Source organism: Suncus etruscus, chromosome 2, assembly GCF_024139225.1.
Source record: "Suncus etruscus isolate mSunEtr1 chromosome 2, mSunEtr1.pri.cur, whole genome shotgun sequence".
NCBI lineage: Eukaryota > Metazoa > Chordata > Mammalia > Eulipotyphla > Soricidae > Suncus > Suncus etruscus.
In genome coordinates this window covers 51,242,579-51,259,104 of record NC_064849.1, presented here as the reverse complement: position 1 = coordinate 51,259,104, position 16,526 = coordinate 51,242,579, and the positions used below count along the sequence as shown (strand labels likewise).

Sequence of the window (16,526 nt, the reverse complement as noted above, 5' to 3'; positions counted from 1 at the left end):
AAAATATGTATCGTGCATATATTGAATAGAAGTACTTCATAGTCAAATTTAACTTAGTTTCAACCACAAGCAGTCCTTTGGACTGGGGGAAAATTTGCAAAATAAAATGTGAACATGGGAAATGAAAGGAATATTTTATGAGTAACTGATATCATTATAATAATCTCTTATCCACAGTTCCCATTTCTAGTATTTCAAGTCACCCTCAGGCAACCACAGTTCGCAAATATTACAGGAGAGAAGGAATTTTGAGAGAGAACACAGTCCTAGAGCTTCTGTTGCAATTTATTATAATTGTTGTTTTGCTATTAATGATTGCTACTAATGTCCTATACCTAATACACAAATTTAGTTTTATTAGAGGAATGTATATATGGAATTTATACTCTGTGGATACTTGTGGGCTACTACTGTAATTTATAATTTCACTTGTTGCACCAACATAGAAAAGGATATTAGACTAATTAAAGCATATTGTTGTTAAAGTCAAAGTAACTAGAATACTGATAAAGTATTATCAGAATACTTTATAAATATAGTATAGATCAATATAGAATACTGATAAAATAACTAGTGCCAAAATTGGTTTCTCTTTATTTTTAGTTCGGTTCTAATACTAACTTCAGTTTTTAATGTACCATTATAACACAAGGTCATAAAAATATTAAATTGATTTTGAGGACTGTACAATCTGATGGCAAATATAAAATTCATCAAGACTGGCTTCTAGCAACTGAATAGCAGAAGGGTAGAAAAGTATCTAAGGATTCTCCTCTGGAAATACTAGAAAAAACCAGGAGAATTTCTTTGGATGCAGTATGGATTATATAATCCTACTTCCCACATAATTAAACTCCATGTACTACAATGATAAAAATCAGAGTGTCCAAACTTACTCTGGATAATAATAAAGATTATTAAAGCTGTATTTCAAGCCATTCAAAAATAGGTCAAATGTCAGGTATGTGGTTTGAGGTGTCACTCTTCAAAGGCAGTATGTAGCCATGCTGGGCAAACAGTTCATTTCCTAAGTGCTATCATTCACATTGGGAAGAATGGTCTGAACCAGGCAAGTAAATGAGTATATTTAAGCAGTTCACATAGAGACGGTTAACCACACCTTCGTAGAAAGAATTTTTGAAATTACTTTACTCAAAAAGGCATATCATGAGACTGGACCTCAAAAATTTATTGCAACTATTCTTTAGTATCATCTAGATATTTACTAAAAAAAAAAAGTCTTTCTAATAAATTAGGAAACATTTCTCAGATGTAAATTCTACCATATTTCCCAGATCTAACATAAGGAAAAATTAACAATAATTTATAATGCTATATATCATAGTAGATAGATCAAATTCTTAGGATTATTTTCAGTTTTATTAGGAAGCAGGTTCCAAGGTTTAATCTTCCAATTAATTAAAATAACAGTTTTCCTTGGTGTTAGCAATTGCTCTCTAGTACACCGTCACTAATAGTTATTGTAAAGTATTGATGGTCTTATGACTTTTGTTGTGAAATTTAGATTATTTCGGAATATAAACATCTATATCATTGTTAACAAGATATTGTAGGTATAAAGGGAACCATGACTGAATTATCACAATAAATTATATTATGAGCATAGATATTATATTAAGATCATTGTAAGTCAGTCCTTAGGATAATTAACAACATAAAATCTTGTCACCTTGAAAGACTTAATGAGTAATCTAGATACCAAGAATAAAATCTATTAATTCTTAATACTGATCCAACACATTAAAAAACGTTCACATTATTTTATACCAATTCTTCTATATATAATGTTGAAGAACATTAACTATGAGTAAATATATCTTAAATAATGGAATACAAGTGACATATAAACTATAAACTACTAGAAGTACAAAAAAGTAAAGCAGATTATTTATATATCTAATTTATTGATCTAACCCTGTGTAAGTTATTCCAGTTACTTGAAATTCAAAACTTTAAATTTATTTTAATTATCTATACTACACTGAAGAAAATATAGCTCTAATTTTTTTCCAGGTTTTAACTTTTAAATGGGGTGAGACAAAAATAAATGGAAAATGTTACAATTTTTATACCTAACTTTTCTGATTATTGATTGTTAAAGTAATATAAATTAATATTACCAATATGATTGATTGCTGATCTTGATTTGCCCAGGTTACATAGAACGTATGAAATAGCAATCAATTTTTATATTTTAATTTTATATTATAAGTAATCATTTTTGCCTTTTTTATCAAAAAAGAAATAAGAATGCTCAAGTAAATAATGTATACAGAATGGAATATACATCTACTGTGCTACTCTATGTTCTGAATTATCTCATTGATAATTCAGGTTCATTTTATTTTTGAATGATTACAGTCTACATAAGAACTTATCAGGCACTAAATAAACTATCCATCTTATTTCTTTGTATAATTTTTCAAGTAACAAGGGATGTTCCTTTTTTTTTCTGCACTGCAAATTGTTTTTGCAGTGAAGGGTTTAATTAAATTTGATATTTAAAACGTAAAAGTTAAGCTAATTAGTAACTTGTTTAAGGGTGTTTAAAAACCAAATATTATTGACTATAGCCAAATTTTGGATTTTTTTTAATGTTCAATTAACTAAACCACAGCAAAAAGGACTTCCATGTAAATAGTGACAATCACTTTCTTGTATTATAAATGCAGATATATATTTAAATCACACAATATTATTACCTAAAAAGTTTGTGTTGTTGAGAGAGGATTTTAAGGAAACTGGGTTTTCCCCCTCTTCTTCTCTTAACTCTTGATATAACAGCAAACAGGATTCCTACATCCACATATGAGTGTGGTGCTCACTAAGGGTGTACATTACATTGTTCTCCCAAACATTGTATTCATAGGGGTCACAACCCTCACCTTTTGCTTGCTTGCAGAGATCACAAACCTGGCCTTGTGCTTTCACATCGACCGTTATACCCTCTTGTTGAAACACTTGTACACACCTGCCTACAATGCTGCCAAAAGTCTTGAAGCACAGGGCAGTAGAGCTGCCAGACATGTGGAGGCAACCCCAGGGATAAAATGCATGGCCTCCTGCTTGCAAGGCAGGTGTTTTAGGCCCTGAACCACTTCCTGTCCATCCCCCTTTCCCCTACACACAGGTCTGAGTTCTTGGTGGAAAGTAAGAGAAATTCTGTTGGGTTCTTTTATGCTCAGTTTTGGATTTTGGATTTTGGTTTTAGTATGCATTTCTTTCTAATGTACACTGTCATGCTTGCTCACTCTCTCTTACTTTTTATCTCTGCCCCTCTCTCACATTGTTCAGAATCTACTTTACAACTTAATATTTTAAGCCTAGCTTTTTAGAAATAAGACAAGCTATTTTACTTTGCACTTCTGCCTCTTGACTGGCCCAAACAAAACTTATATTACTGGAACCATTTCATTTCAGGTATACCTAAAACATGACCCAAAATCCTTTCACCGACCATAATTTTAAATTTTTATTTTCTGAATATCTTCTTGGATTTGAAACATTTGAGATTATAAAAAAATTTATAAACTTCATTGATGCTTTGAAAATTTTTTTATATCAGAAACTAGAGGAAAAAAAGAAACTAGAGAAGAGAATGCAATGCTTTCACTTAGCTGAAAGTTGGGGGTTTGTTTTTTTTGTTTGTTTGTTTTTACTAAGAATAAGTGTTAAGAAAACTTGAGTATATACTCTACACATTCAATTTCCACAGGCTGTAAGTTTACCACCATTTTAGAAGTGAAAAAAATTTTCATTACAATCATAGATACAGGAAAGAATACATTGCATCAAGTAGGTCCTTTTTAAATCCATACTTTGGCTTCTACATAATCTCAAAGATCTTACTATGAATATAAACAGGGGAAGATGCTTAATTCTAAGTTATAACTTACTCAGGTAAGCTTGCTAGTGCTATCTTAAGTAGAGCTTACTTCATTCAGCATACTGTTTTTGTATCAGCAGTCATTGCAGTAGACCCTTTATGGATCTACTTTATGGATCTAATTTGGCAAAAACCCAAATTAATCTTTGACAATATTCTGATTTAAATCGTTAATGGAGCTTTGGATTGCATGGCTTAGTCATTCCAATGACTTTACTTATGGGCCCATTTGATCAACTCTTTGGTCTACCCACTAAGGACTTAATGTTCTGCTATCAAACTGACCTTAATTACCATATATCAGACCTTACAGGTATAGCTACATCTCAGGAATTAAATCTATAGCTTGGTTGGGGAGGAGGAAGAACTCTAAGATATGTTGATTTCAGCATTGTTTGTTGGTACGATTTGATATTGTATCTGAAAGTACCTTTGTTAATAAGAGCAAGACATTATTACACAATTCAGAGAATTCAAAGCTAGTTGAACACATACGGTTTTCTTTAAGTGTCTGCCTAAGTGATTTATCCTTGGTTCTTCTCCATGCAGCAGTTTTCATTATAAAAAAATTAAAGATGCTTTCTAAAAGATGCTTTTTTTTAAAAATAAATACAAGTAGTGATAGAAAAAGAGTATGTCAAAAAAGAGTATGTCACAAGATATTAATTTCTGGGAAAATAAGTGAAATTTAATCAAGATCTTGATCATTAAAATACTGCATTTAGGATCTTTTTGTGGAATGATAGTCTTTTGTGGAATGTTACACCTAGTTCTTTAAAAAGGCATCTTTTGGGCTGAAGGAATAGCAGGTAGGGAGCATGCCTAATATGCAGCTGACCTGGATTTGATCTTCTGCACCCATCTGGTCCTCCAAGCTTACCAGGAATAATCCTTGAGTACAGATCTGGGTATGGCCCAGAAACCAAAAATAAAAATAATACATAATGTTTTTCCTGACACATTCCCCTTCCTAATCTTAATTTGGCCTCTTGAAGAATAAATAAACAATAAATAATTCCTTCGACAATAAATAAATGGTGTCACACAATTTTCTTTTTGGTCTTTTGGGGCCACATCCGGTGATGTTCAGAGGTTACTCCTGGCTATGTGCTCAGAAATCTCTCCTGGCTTGGGGGCCCATATGAGAAGCCAGGGGATCGAACTGCCAGGGGTCGGTCCTAGGCTAGTGCTGGCAAGGCAGATGCCTTACCACTTGTACCACAGCTCCAGCCCCTTCCCACAATTTCTTAAGCCATATTGTGCTCCTGGTATTTCCCTTATGCTGATATGAGCTCAGCATTTAAGTAAGTCTGGTCTACTTAAGAATGAGGAATCACATAAAGCACCAACTATCATGCATTTCAATACCAAATTCTGACTATTTTTATAACTGCTTCCAAGCAAAACCAACAGAACTTCCTTGCTATAGTTTTCTGAATTTCTAAATTGACCTGTATATGATGTTTTCTTTGAGCCAATAAGTTTGGGGTGGTTTATTATATATCAGTAAGCAACATAAATATTGCATGAGCCAAAAGTTGGAGACACTTGGCTTAATAGTATAGACAAAGCAGGCTAAAATATTAGTGGATAAATTAATTTTTCCCAGAGCTTAATGTAAACCAATACTAAAACTTGAAAGCATTAAACTAGAAGTAAAAGTTTTATATTAAGGGGCACATAGTCCTACTTTCTTATGTAGTGACCAGGCTAGATTATTATTAATGTTCTGTCATTTTAAAAACACTGGACATGTGAAAAGAAATGCTATTAATGAGTCTGTTAAATTTAATATACAAAGCTAGTGGAGACTAAATTGTTCACTTAGCAGGGGAAAAAATAGTGAGACATGACAGCTATCCTAAAGTTTGGAAAGCATTGTAATGGTTTAAAGGTGGGTATAGAATGGAAGGTGTAAAAAGAAATATATCCTACTAGATTTTGAGGGCCAGAGAGATTATATAGGACCTAAGGCCTCACATCCTGCCAACCAGAGTTCCAATTTCTTATACTAACTGAGCACCACCAGATGTCACTCCATAGCACAGAACCAGGACTACCCTCTGAATGCCACCAGACCTAAATCCCACAAATAAAATTAGCTTTTTGATTTATTATATTCCCAACACTAGCCACTATCAGTTATTTTTTCCACTTTATTCACAATGGCTCAAACCCCCTCTCTTCCATCTATTTTACCTTTTCAATTACGAACTATTTTGTTTCAGTCTGTCATATTTTTTCTAGGAACTCCATTATTTAATTATTTGTCAATACTCCCATAGTTTTTTGGCATATACTTTTATAAACATGTATGTTTATATACTAATGCCTATATAGTTACAGTATGTATGTTTTATATGCAACACTATAAATGTGTCTTTCAGTTATATATTGTACCTAAAACTAAACAGAAACTTATTTAGTTATAATTTATGCAAGAGAAAGTAGATACATTTTATTTTTCAGCCTTCCACACAAAGTTCTGGGCTACTTTTTTCATTATATACTCCTCTTTCTTCTTTCTTCTTCAGCTCTTACCAGTCTGTTTTCTTGAAACTTTTCCATTGTTATTGACTTGCATCTGGCCATGATTTCAGCAATTATTTCACTCATACATATTCTGCCTGAAAGTTTAATTTACCAGGGACACTTTAGTGGCTTGTTGGATATTTGTCTTTTTCCCACACCTTACATACTAGGAAGGAGAGTTGTCCTAGTTTTACTTTTCTTCACATATCCATCCATGTTAAAAAATTCTTCTGTTAGGGTTGTAACTTGTCAAGTGCTAGAGAGAAATTATACTAAGGTAAGGATCTTGCTTTGCACATGGCCAACCCAGGTTGAATCGCCAACATCATAGATGGCCCCCTGAGTATTGCCAGGAATGATTTCCAATCACAGAGCCAAAAGCAAGACCTGAACACAGCTGGATGGCCCAAAAAAAAGGAAAAAAAAATTACCGTTCAGTTTTATCACTCTCTCCCTCTGACTAGTACTTCAAACTTGAGGCCCGCAGGCCGCAAATGGCCCTCCGTGCAACATTTTGTGGCCCTGCCCTAGAGAAATCTTTTATTTTTGTTTTGTTTTATTTTAATTGTTTGGGTTACACCCTCCAATGTTCAAGGCTTACTACTGACTTTGCCTTCTGAGGCCCCCAGGTAAATTGAGTTTGAGACACTTGCAAGTGAGTTTGAATCATTTGACTCATTGTATTCTCAACCTGGCTTCTGTATTCATGCGAGGAAACCTCCTGCATCAATAGTCTACTGTTCTGTTGCCTCCTGGATGCTAGTAACCTTTACCTACTCTCCTTCACTATTTTGGGCATTGTCAAAACTCAGAACTTTGCTACATCTGAAATCCTAAGATTAAAGCTGCCTCTCCTAATGTAACATGACTTTATTCCAGCTTTTCTTTTCTGCCGGTGTAAAATCAACATATCTGTGCACTTGTTATAGACCTGACCACCTAATCTGAATTCTGGGTTTAATCACATTCTACCAGGACATTCTCCTTATACCTTTGTCTTTCTCTCTCCTCTACTGATGTTGTATGATCAATTATTTTCATAATTTTCTTCCCCAGATGAGGGTAATTGCCTCCCATAAAAAAAATAATGATACTGATAAGCAATGGAAAACCCTGGGTTTGACTTCATGGTAAGTATGAGGCTCTTAATTTGGTTCCGCTCATTCAATAAAGCCCCCTTATAACTGTAATTCCCTTTACTTTCTAGCCTCATTCTTATGTACCAAACAATACAGAGTTCTCACTTTTTCACCTAATGCTTAGACTCTATTGTACTTTCAATATGTTATTAAAACTAAATTGGAATGTCAGAGAGAGAGCACAGTGGGTAGGGCATTTACATTGCATGCAGCCAACCCATGTTCGATCTCTGGCATCCCATATGATTCCCTTACTCTGCCAGAGGTAATTCCTAAGTGCAAAGCCAGGAGTAGCCTCTGAGCACTGCCAGGTATGGCCCAAATTCTCCTCACCTCCCAAAAAAAGGGAGCTGGAGAAATTGTACAGTGAGGAAGGTGATGGCCTTACACACAGCTGACCTAGGTCCAATTTCTGGTCCCCCAAGCCGAGCCAGGAGTAATGCCTCAACATAGACATAGGAGTAAACTATTAACACCACCAGGTGTGGGTTCCCATCACCACCACCCCTGCCAAAAAAAATTACTAAATTTAAAAAGATTTTTTTTTTCAGATGGACCCTGCTCACCCTGATCTTACCTTGAATTTTTGATCATCCATTTCTGAAATTGTCTTCTCTGCACCTACTCTTGGATTTTGTTTTGCTTCTCTATTTTGTCAAATTATTTTTTTATCAGTTTCTTTATATGAAATGTTTGCTTCTGATTCTTTCCTCTTCCCACCCCTTTTTCTTTTTACATTTCTCTAATGTGTCTGTGTACTTTGGCTTCTCAATTGCAACTTATAGTAAGATGTAATCATGGTCAATTTATTTGAGTCTTGTTTTCTATTATCATTTATCTCCTATATTGAAAGTATACCAAAATAAAATCTTCTGTTTGAATTTAACACACATGGTGCTTTTATACCTCTGTGTCTTCAAATTTTCTTATTCCTATATATGAAATGCCCATCCAGCAGATTACAATCCTTTACAAGATTACATTACAATCCTTCTCAAGAATTGTTTCTTTCTTATCATTCAGTACTTGACTTAAGAGGCAAGCAGACCCTTCTTCTTTTGTTCCCAAACTAGATTCCATTTGAACCATGTTCATCCCTTCATTGATTGAAGCAGTTATCAGTAACTTACTCTAGGAGTCCATCAAAAGATCTATTTCATCATCTTATTGCTTCTCATGAGTAGGAACCACAACCTTTCCATTGATTATTAGTGTATGAAAATGGCCTTGTATGAGGGAATTACTGAATTTATGATTACTAGTTGAATTGAAATCAGTTATTTGTTTAATTTGAAACTCCACCCAAATGCCTAATTAATACCCCCATATGTGTTTCACCGGTATCTGTGTGTATACCAAACCAAACTTGTCTTTATATACATAAACTTCCTAATAAAACCTGTTCTTCCTTTCCAACAAGCTATCTTGGTTTCAGCATCTGTATCTTTCTTTTGTATTGGGGGACATACCAGTACAACAGTACAATACAATACTGTTTATTCCTGGTGAGGCCATGGTGGAATGCCAGAGATCAAACTGTATGCAAAGGTCTGGAACCTCAGTATCGATACTTTAACTCCTCACCAAAACCAAATAACTGGGAGCCAGCCTTTTTGCCCACCATACCCTAAACAATCACAAAGTTTTTTTATTTCATATATTAGATTATCCTAAATTTATTCCCATCTTTCCATATGGATTACTGCAACTGTAGTTCTAGCCTTCAAATAGTACTAGGATTTTTCTTAATTATGATCAGTCTATAACAAAATACTCTTTTAACCATTTTGAATATACAGTTTTATAGCTATAAGTACATTCACATTGTTGTATTCAGTAAGTACTTTAATAAAGATCTATTGGGTCTTCCTATGTGTAGGCTAACTTGCCTCCATACCATGTCTACATTACTTACATGATCTTAGAGAAATTCAAATATTACCCAGTGAGTTCAGATCTCTTCATTTTTCCCTATTATCTACGTTAGCAGTTTTATCGCAAAGTTTTCATAAGACTAGCTGTAGTGGAAAAAATATAAACAATAGGAAATTTTCTAAATATTTTAACTCTCAAAGCTCTCCTAAATTCATGAGTAGCAACAGTAATCTAGGTAAGAAACACCGAAAGGCGTAGGGAGTAAAATAAGATTTATTAAATATACTGAGCAATTTTTTGCTTGTGGACTAAGCAAGAAATGATGTCTTGGATGCATTTGTTTGAGTCTGAATCTCAGAGGTTGGCACAGGAGTTCATATTTTAGGGTTAAAAGTGGATTCACAGGGGAAAATAGCAACTCTTGAATGAAGTGTGAAAGTATAAAGAAAAATTAAAAAAAAACATCAACAGACAAAAATAGGAACATGAGTAAAATAAAAAGGATTACATAGGGGCTGGAGCAATAGCACAGCAATAGGGTGTTTGCCTTGAATGCAAGAATGCCTAGAGCAGACCTCAGTTCCATCCCCAGCATCCCATTGTTCACCCAAGCCAGAAGGAATTTCTGAGCACATAGTCAGGAGTAACTCCTGAGTGTCACCGGGTGTGGCCCAGGAAAAAAAAACAAAGATTAAACAAAGTCTCTGTTGCCGGGGCCTAGAGAGATGATAGAGCATCTTTTTGGTTTTGTTTTATTTAGGGAAACACTAGCTATTCGCAAGACTTTTGGTTATTAACTCATGAATCAGTCCTAGTGGGCTCGGGACCATGTGGGATACCAGAGATCGAATTTAGTGGGCTATGTGCAATGGAGGTGTCCTGCTCCGACCTCAAGAATTATATCTTGCTAATGGCAAACCCCTTCTTTTTTTTTTTTTAAGCAATTGCTATCATTTACTTTACATAGGCTTTCTGCTATAATTTATTTTCTTTACTTTTGGGAGAAAATATACATTCTCCAAAAAAAAGTGTCAGACCATTTTAAAGGTTCCCTTTAAACTAAATGACATATATTTCCCTAATAATTTTCTTGCAAGAGGAGAGAGCAGTGAAGGGTAGTCAGGATAGTTCCCTTTTTTGTACACCTTCCTAGGCCCCCTATAATAGCCCACATACCCAGATTTTCTCCCTTTAATCTGAGAACCTAGTTTCATCTCTGTCCTCAGATCTCTTTATATGTATTAGTGTAACTTTTTAAAAAAATTAATGTTTTTAGAACACTATGGTTTATAGTACTCTTAATGGTAGCATTCTACCAATGCCCCCTCCTCTTATCTTTTTACCATCCCCCTTTACTCTCATGGTAAGCTTCTTACTACAGACAATTCTAAGTTTCCTTTTCTCTGGGATTTTTTATTCCTTTACTATGTTTCTTTATGTCCCACTTATGAGACAGGTCATTCTCTCCTTTTAACTTTACTCAGCATAAAAATCTACATATTCGTCTATGTAGGTATAAATTGAAAAATTTCATATTTCACTATACCTGAATAGTATTCTATTGCATGCATATACCTAGTTTCTTTATCCAGCTATCTGATTTTGGGTGCTTGGATTTGTTCCAGGTTTTTGGTATTGTTAATAGTGCTGCAGTGAACTTAGGAGTGCAAATGTCTTTTCTATCTAGAGTTTTGGGGCCCTTTGTATAGATGCTAAAGAGTGAAATTTCTGGGCCATATAAGAACTCAATTATTGTTTTTTGAGCGGTATTCATATTGCTTTTCTAAAATTTTGACCAGACTGTATTACCACCAGCAATGAATTATTGTTCCTTTTTCATCTGATCCACTCCAATACTGGTTGTTCTTGTTCTTTGTGATACAAGTGTACATGAATTGGTACACTTATTTTTTTATTTATTTTTTTCCTAAAACAATTTTTTTTTTTGGTTTTTGGGTCACACCCAGCAGTGCTCAAGGGTTACTCCTGGCTCTATGCTCAGAAATTGCTCCTGGCAGGCTCAGGGGACCATATGGGATGCCAGCATTGAACCATCGTCCGTCTGCATGCAAGGCAAACACCTTGCCTCCATGGCTATCTGTATGTCTTCTTTGAGAAAGTGTCTTTATCTTTAACTCCTTCCTCCCATTTTTTGAGATAGTTTTTTTTTTTAAAGTTCTACCAGTAGTGCAACATTTTACAGGCTATTTTTCTGTCTTCTCTGCTGGGGAAGTAATTATAACCTATTGCTTTTGAATTTCTTTTATTTTTTCTTTGAAAATAAGTTTAAATACTGATTTTTTTTTTTTTGATGAAGCCACCTCATTACCTAATAGTTGGAATGCTTTTTATGGAGTAAAACTCTCTAGCCAATAAAAATTTTACTTTTACAATAACAATATATAAATCTTACTTTCAAAAGTTCAATCTACATAGTGAATTCTTATTTTGAGTACAATTCAGTTGATAAGGATGAGTTTCTCTTTCCATTTTAATTCCTTCTGTCACTTTGCAAAGCTATTGTCTAATCAGCAAGAGTATTTCAAACCACAAGAATTCAAAGATAAGCCTTAAAAGTTTCCATACTTCCAGAAACAGTGCAACACTTTGGATATATAAAGGAAGATAATTAGACCTAGTCTCCCAGCTCTGTAATTCACTAGCAGTTTGGCTAAAATCAAAATGTTTTGGTTTTGTCAATAGATAACAACTTCTCCATGTTAAAATAGAAATTTAAGCATGTACATGAATTCCTTTTCATTGTCCCTAGCACATAGTATTCTTTATTAATTGCCTCTCAAAATATTCAACAGAATTAATTTATTATGAATGAAAATGGAAAAAATAGAATATATGGCTTACTAAATGGAAAATTATATATTTCATTTTAGTACGTAGGTATTTAGCTATGCAGAATGAAGAAAAATAATTAAAAATAAAATTTCTGTCTAAAATATTACTGTATTTTCAAGTTATATGGAAATACCATAGCAAATAATAGCTTGAAACTGTTGTGTCCCAGTTATGTTCAATGTCATCAATTTGCTCTCTTATAACATAATTAAAATCACAGCTGAAATATACTCGAAGACATTTCTTCAGTTTGACTTGAGTTAGAACATAAGGCAAAAATTGTACTGAATCAATTAAGACAAATAATCCCATTAGCCTATAATCTGAAATTGATAGCCTCTGTTACTCTAAACCCTAGTGGAAGTAACTTTGAACCAAAATCAAGAAAATCTCAATTTGCCTCAGAATTTTGTATAAGAATTTATTTGTCTGTACTCGATTTATTCATATTTAAAACAGTGAAATCCTAATCTCACCTCTAGCTCTTTGCCTACTTCATTAAGCCTTGGGACACTATTTTAAGTAATATAAAAGGCAATTAAAACCCATTTTAGTGAGCTACGTAATGTTTTAAAGCATGTTATGGATTTAGACAGTAAAGAATAGCCTGCAGGCAAATCCGCAAGGTGCTTCAACAGACACACACCTAACCTTCCTGTTGGCAGAGTCCATGTTTGGCAGGTGTAAATCATTCCTTACAGGAAGAAATGCGTGTTTCATTGTGTTTTAAAAATCAGTAAGCTTTTGCAAAATTGAGTAATTGACATTTTCTCATTTTTGAAATCAAATTTTCATAAATCAATTTGTATAAACTGAGAATGTAATCAATCTGGTAATTGTTTAAATATTGTATAGTCACTGCAAAATATGTCATTTAGATGTTTCCTGCTCTCTTACCTTTGCTCTATTTGAGTACTAAACAAAATATTACCCTAGTGAAATAAAATAAAAGTAAGATGAGTCTATGGATAAAAAAGAAACACAGCAAATACAGATTCATCTCAATAATTTGGAATTCCATTTATTCAAAACTTTTTGTTTGTATTTAGTTGGTTGGTTGGTTTTTGGGCCACACTTGGTGGTGCTCAGAACTTACTCCTGGCTCTATGCTCAGAAACTAATCCTGGCAGGCTCTGGGAACCATATAAGACACCCAGGGGCGAATCCTGGTCAGCTGCATGCACAGCAAATACCCTCCCCCGCTGTGCTATCACTCAGGCCCTTGTTTTTGTTTTATGTTTTCAGTACTTAGGCCATACCCGGTGGCACTCAAGAGTTACTCCTGGCTCTTTGCAAATGATTCAAAACTTGTAATAACAATAAATAGGCAAAAGGAGGCTTATTTTAACATCATGAGAATTTTTATTAAACAATGTAAATGTTTTATGGGGAGGTTGATATTTAACTAATTTGAATGTAGTATTTTTTTATTTTTTACAATATGTTTAGGAAAATGTTATTAATTTTTTGTTTTCTACTGGGAGTCATTTGTTAATGGTTAATTAAAGTTGTTATCATATTTTAACAATACATTTAAAAATCTCAGACTGACTTTTTTCCTCCTCTTCACAATTTAAAGTTTACCTTAAAGGATTTATGTAATCCCATGAATCATGATATTCAAAAACATATATAAACAATAATGATATTTTTCACTAGGGAAAATCCAACTAATACAGATTGCCTTTGGCTACAGTAGGTTTTCCTGTGAATCTACATTAGTATGAAGCTATCTTGATAGAAGTTATCATACTTATGTATAATTTATATGTGAGAAAATGGTAGAAAAAATGACATTTCCCTTATTACTCTTAACATTTTTATATTTCTCAAAGCAAAAATAATTTTTTCATTGCATTATTTTATTTTATATACTTGTTTTTGTTAATAGAACTCTTAATATACGCAAAATGTTCTCATTAACAAGATTTAATCTTAAATGTAGTATTGTAACTGATTAGTCACCTAAACCAGTGTGTATGACCCTAATACCCTATTCCCTTTAGCATCTCACTCTGTGTAGTGTTTATTTTTTAAGAACTCTCATGCATGGATCCATATAAATGAGACACGCTGGAGCAGACGAGACTGTCGTTCACTAGCCTTTGAGGAAGGAAGATTGTGTATTTGAAAACTGCTGGACATGATTTGCACTCATAAGAAAAATTTCTCTTGGTTTAACATCAAATAGGATTTGGATTGAGAGTTTATGCTCTCAGTAAAGAAAATAAAGGGAAAAAAATCAGTGGTCTAATTCCCTCATTTTTAATCAAACAAACTCTCATTGATTTACACAACTATGATGTTCATCCAACGAAGTAGCCTAAGAATACTAACAAATAGACTTCTAAACTTTTGACTCTATTTTCATTGTGAATTTTTAATCAACTAAAGAACTCATGTTGCTTTAGCACAAAGATGTTTATAGTCGTTCCTAGCCTGTCTATACTAAGAATTAGAAATTTTAAATGTAGTACAAAAAAATCTTAAACATATCAAATCATTTTGTTCTTAAATTATTTTACACCACTGAAATATTAGATTTTTCCACCTTCTCTCACAATTCATTTAATTTCATCAGCTGGTTTATAATTACAAGGGGTAAGGGTGGAAGAGGGAATTGAAGCCTACAACTTGTATTGTATTCACAGTATATTTTCTATTTTAACAGTAACAAATATAAGCTTGCTAATATTTCTGCACTGATACGTACTCCTTAGGTTATTGCAGTTGAAACCGCTTTGCATTTAATTTGCCATCCTGGCATTGCATAATAAATGATTCATGAACAATCTTAATTCAAGTAGATACATATTAAAACATATTTTATGTGTTTCATAGATCATCTACTGCTGACATACTCTGAATATCTGGGTTAAAGTTTGTGTTGTTGTTTTTTAACCTAAAATACTTGGCACTCTGTAGCACTGTCTCTTGCTTTCAGGGCTGCTTGGTCACAAGCAAATACTGTCCTTTTCCAGCCAGACATTCCTGACAGTGCTTACACTTTGCTATTCTTTTTCCTCCCACCCTCAATTTAGGCTGGAAAGGCTGGTGGACGTCCTAAGGAAGAAGGTTGGAACCGGGACCATGAGGACAGTGATCTGACTGAAAAACGACAGTCTGGGGAAGCGATCACATCTGGTGACCAGGCTGCTTCATTCAACACTGTGTAAACACTAAAGCCTTAACTTAGCAAACAGTTGTTAGAAGTGGGACACTCCAACCACATTCCAAGCTGAGATAAAATCAAATCACAAATGTTTAACTACTTTGCTGCTGACTTGAGTTATTTATCCAAATGTATTAACCACAGGCTTTTACCAATTGGGGAGCTAGGAGGTTGCAACATATTTTGTAACTTTTATATCACGATGTGTTTAATTTAATGTTTTTCTGAAAGATCATTGCAAAAAGATGATATAAAGTTTCTTAAGATCATATATTCACACATGGCCCTTTCTGAATCAAAATGCAGTAAAGTAAATATTGTCTAAGCCTTAATCCACTGTTTTAGGTCAAAACTTCAAAAACCCGCATTTTTCAAGATAGTGCCTATTATTTAACTAATAAAAGAGATCATACATAATAGTTTTCCTCCTACATGCATGCATATAAACTTTGTTAATATTAATGATATTAAGGATAGCAGCTAAGAATTAAATATAATTACAATAGTTTTAGTTCATTAAATGACATAATCAGTGCATCATTTTGTTTATTACAAATCATTCAGGCAATTCACTTTTATTGTTAAAAAGATAATGTTAATGATTACTTCTAAATTCATATTGTGACTATATTTATTATTGAATTTTAATAACTGTATGTACTCTTATTTAAGCCATTGAAATTGCCAAATCTAAGAAGCTAAGGCCCTTTTGGCTTGAAAAGTAGCTTACTGCCAACATGTCTGTATCCTAAAAAGGAAAAGATCATGCAACATGTTATGTATTAATTTTGATTCTTGATATTTGATTTTGAGTTTTTATTGTGATGGAAGGTAATCCAGTGCATAGCATATACAATAAATTATAGCACAAAATATTAGTATCTATAAAAAGTAAATCTGCAGATTTATTGTTTCATAGAACATTGGAAATTTCCATTTTTTTAATCTGCAGGAATGTGAGGAACTTTGTCAATAATATCAAAAGAATCATAATACTTAAAAAGTATTTTATCTTTTATCATCCATAGAATTAACTGACAGTTGGAAT

The 16,526-nt window shown here is 33.4% G+C and overlaps 1 protein-coding gene across 1 annotated transcript in view; it reads left to right on the top strand.

The window, feature by feature from the left end:
- MIPOL1 (mirror-image polydactyly 1) overlaps positions 1 to 16,007 on the top strand; it is a 251,632-nt gene extending 235,625 nt beyond the window's left edge. The window contains exon 12 of the mRNA XM_049766979.1: positions 15,348 to 16,007. Coding sequence (XP_049622936.1) covers positions 15,348 to 15,414 — 67 coding nt within the window. The 3' untranslated portion in view covers positions 15,415 to 16,007. The remainder of the gene's footprint in view (positions 1 to 15,347) is intronic.
- The last annotated feature ends 519 nt before the right edge of the window (positions 16,008 to 16,526 follow it).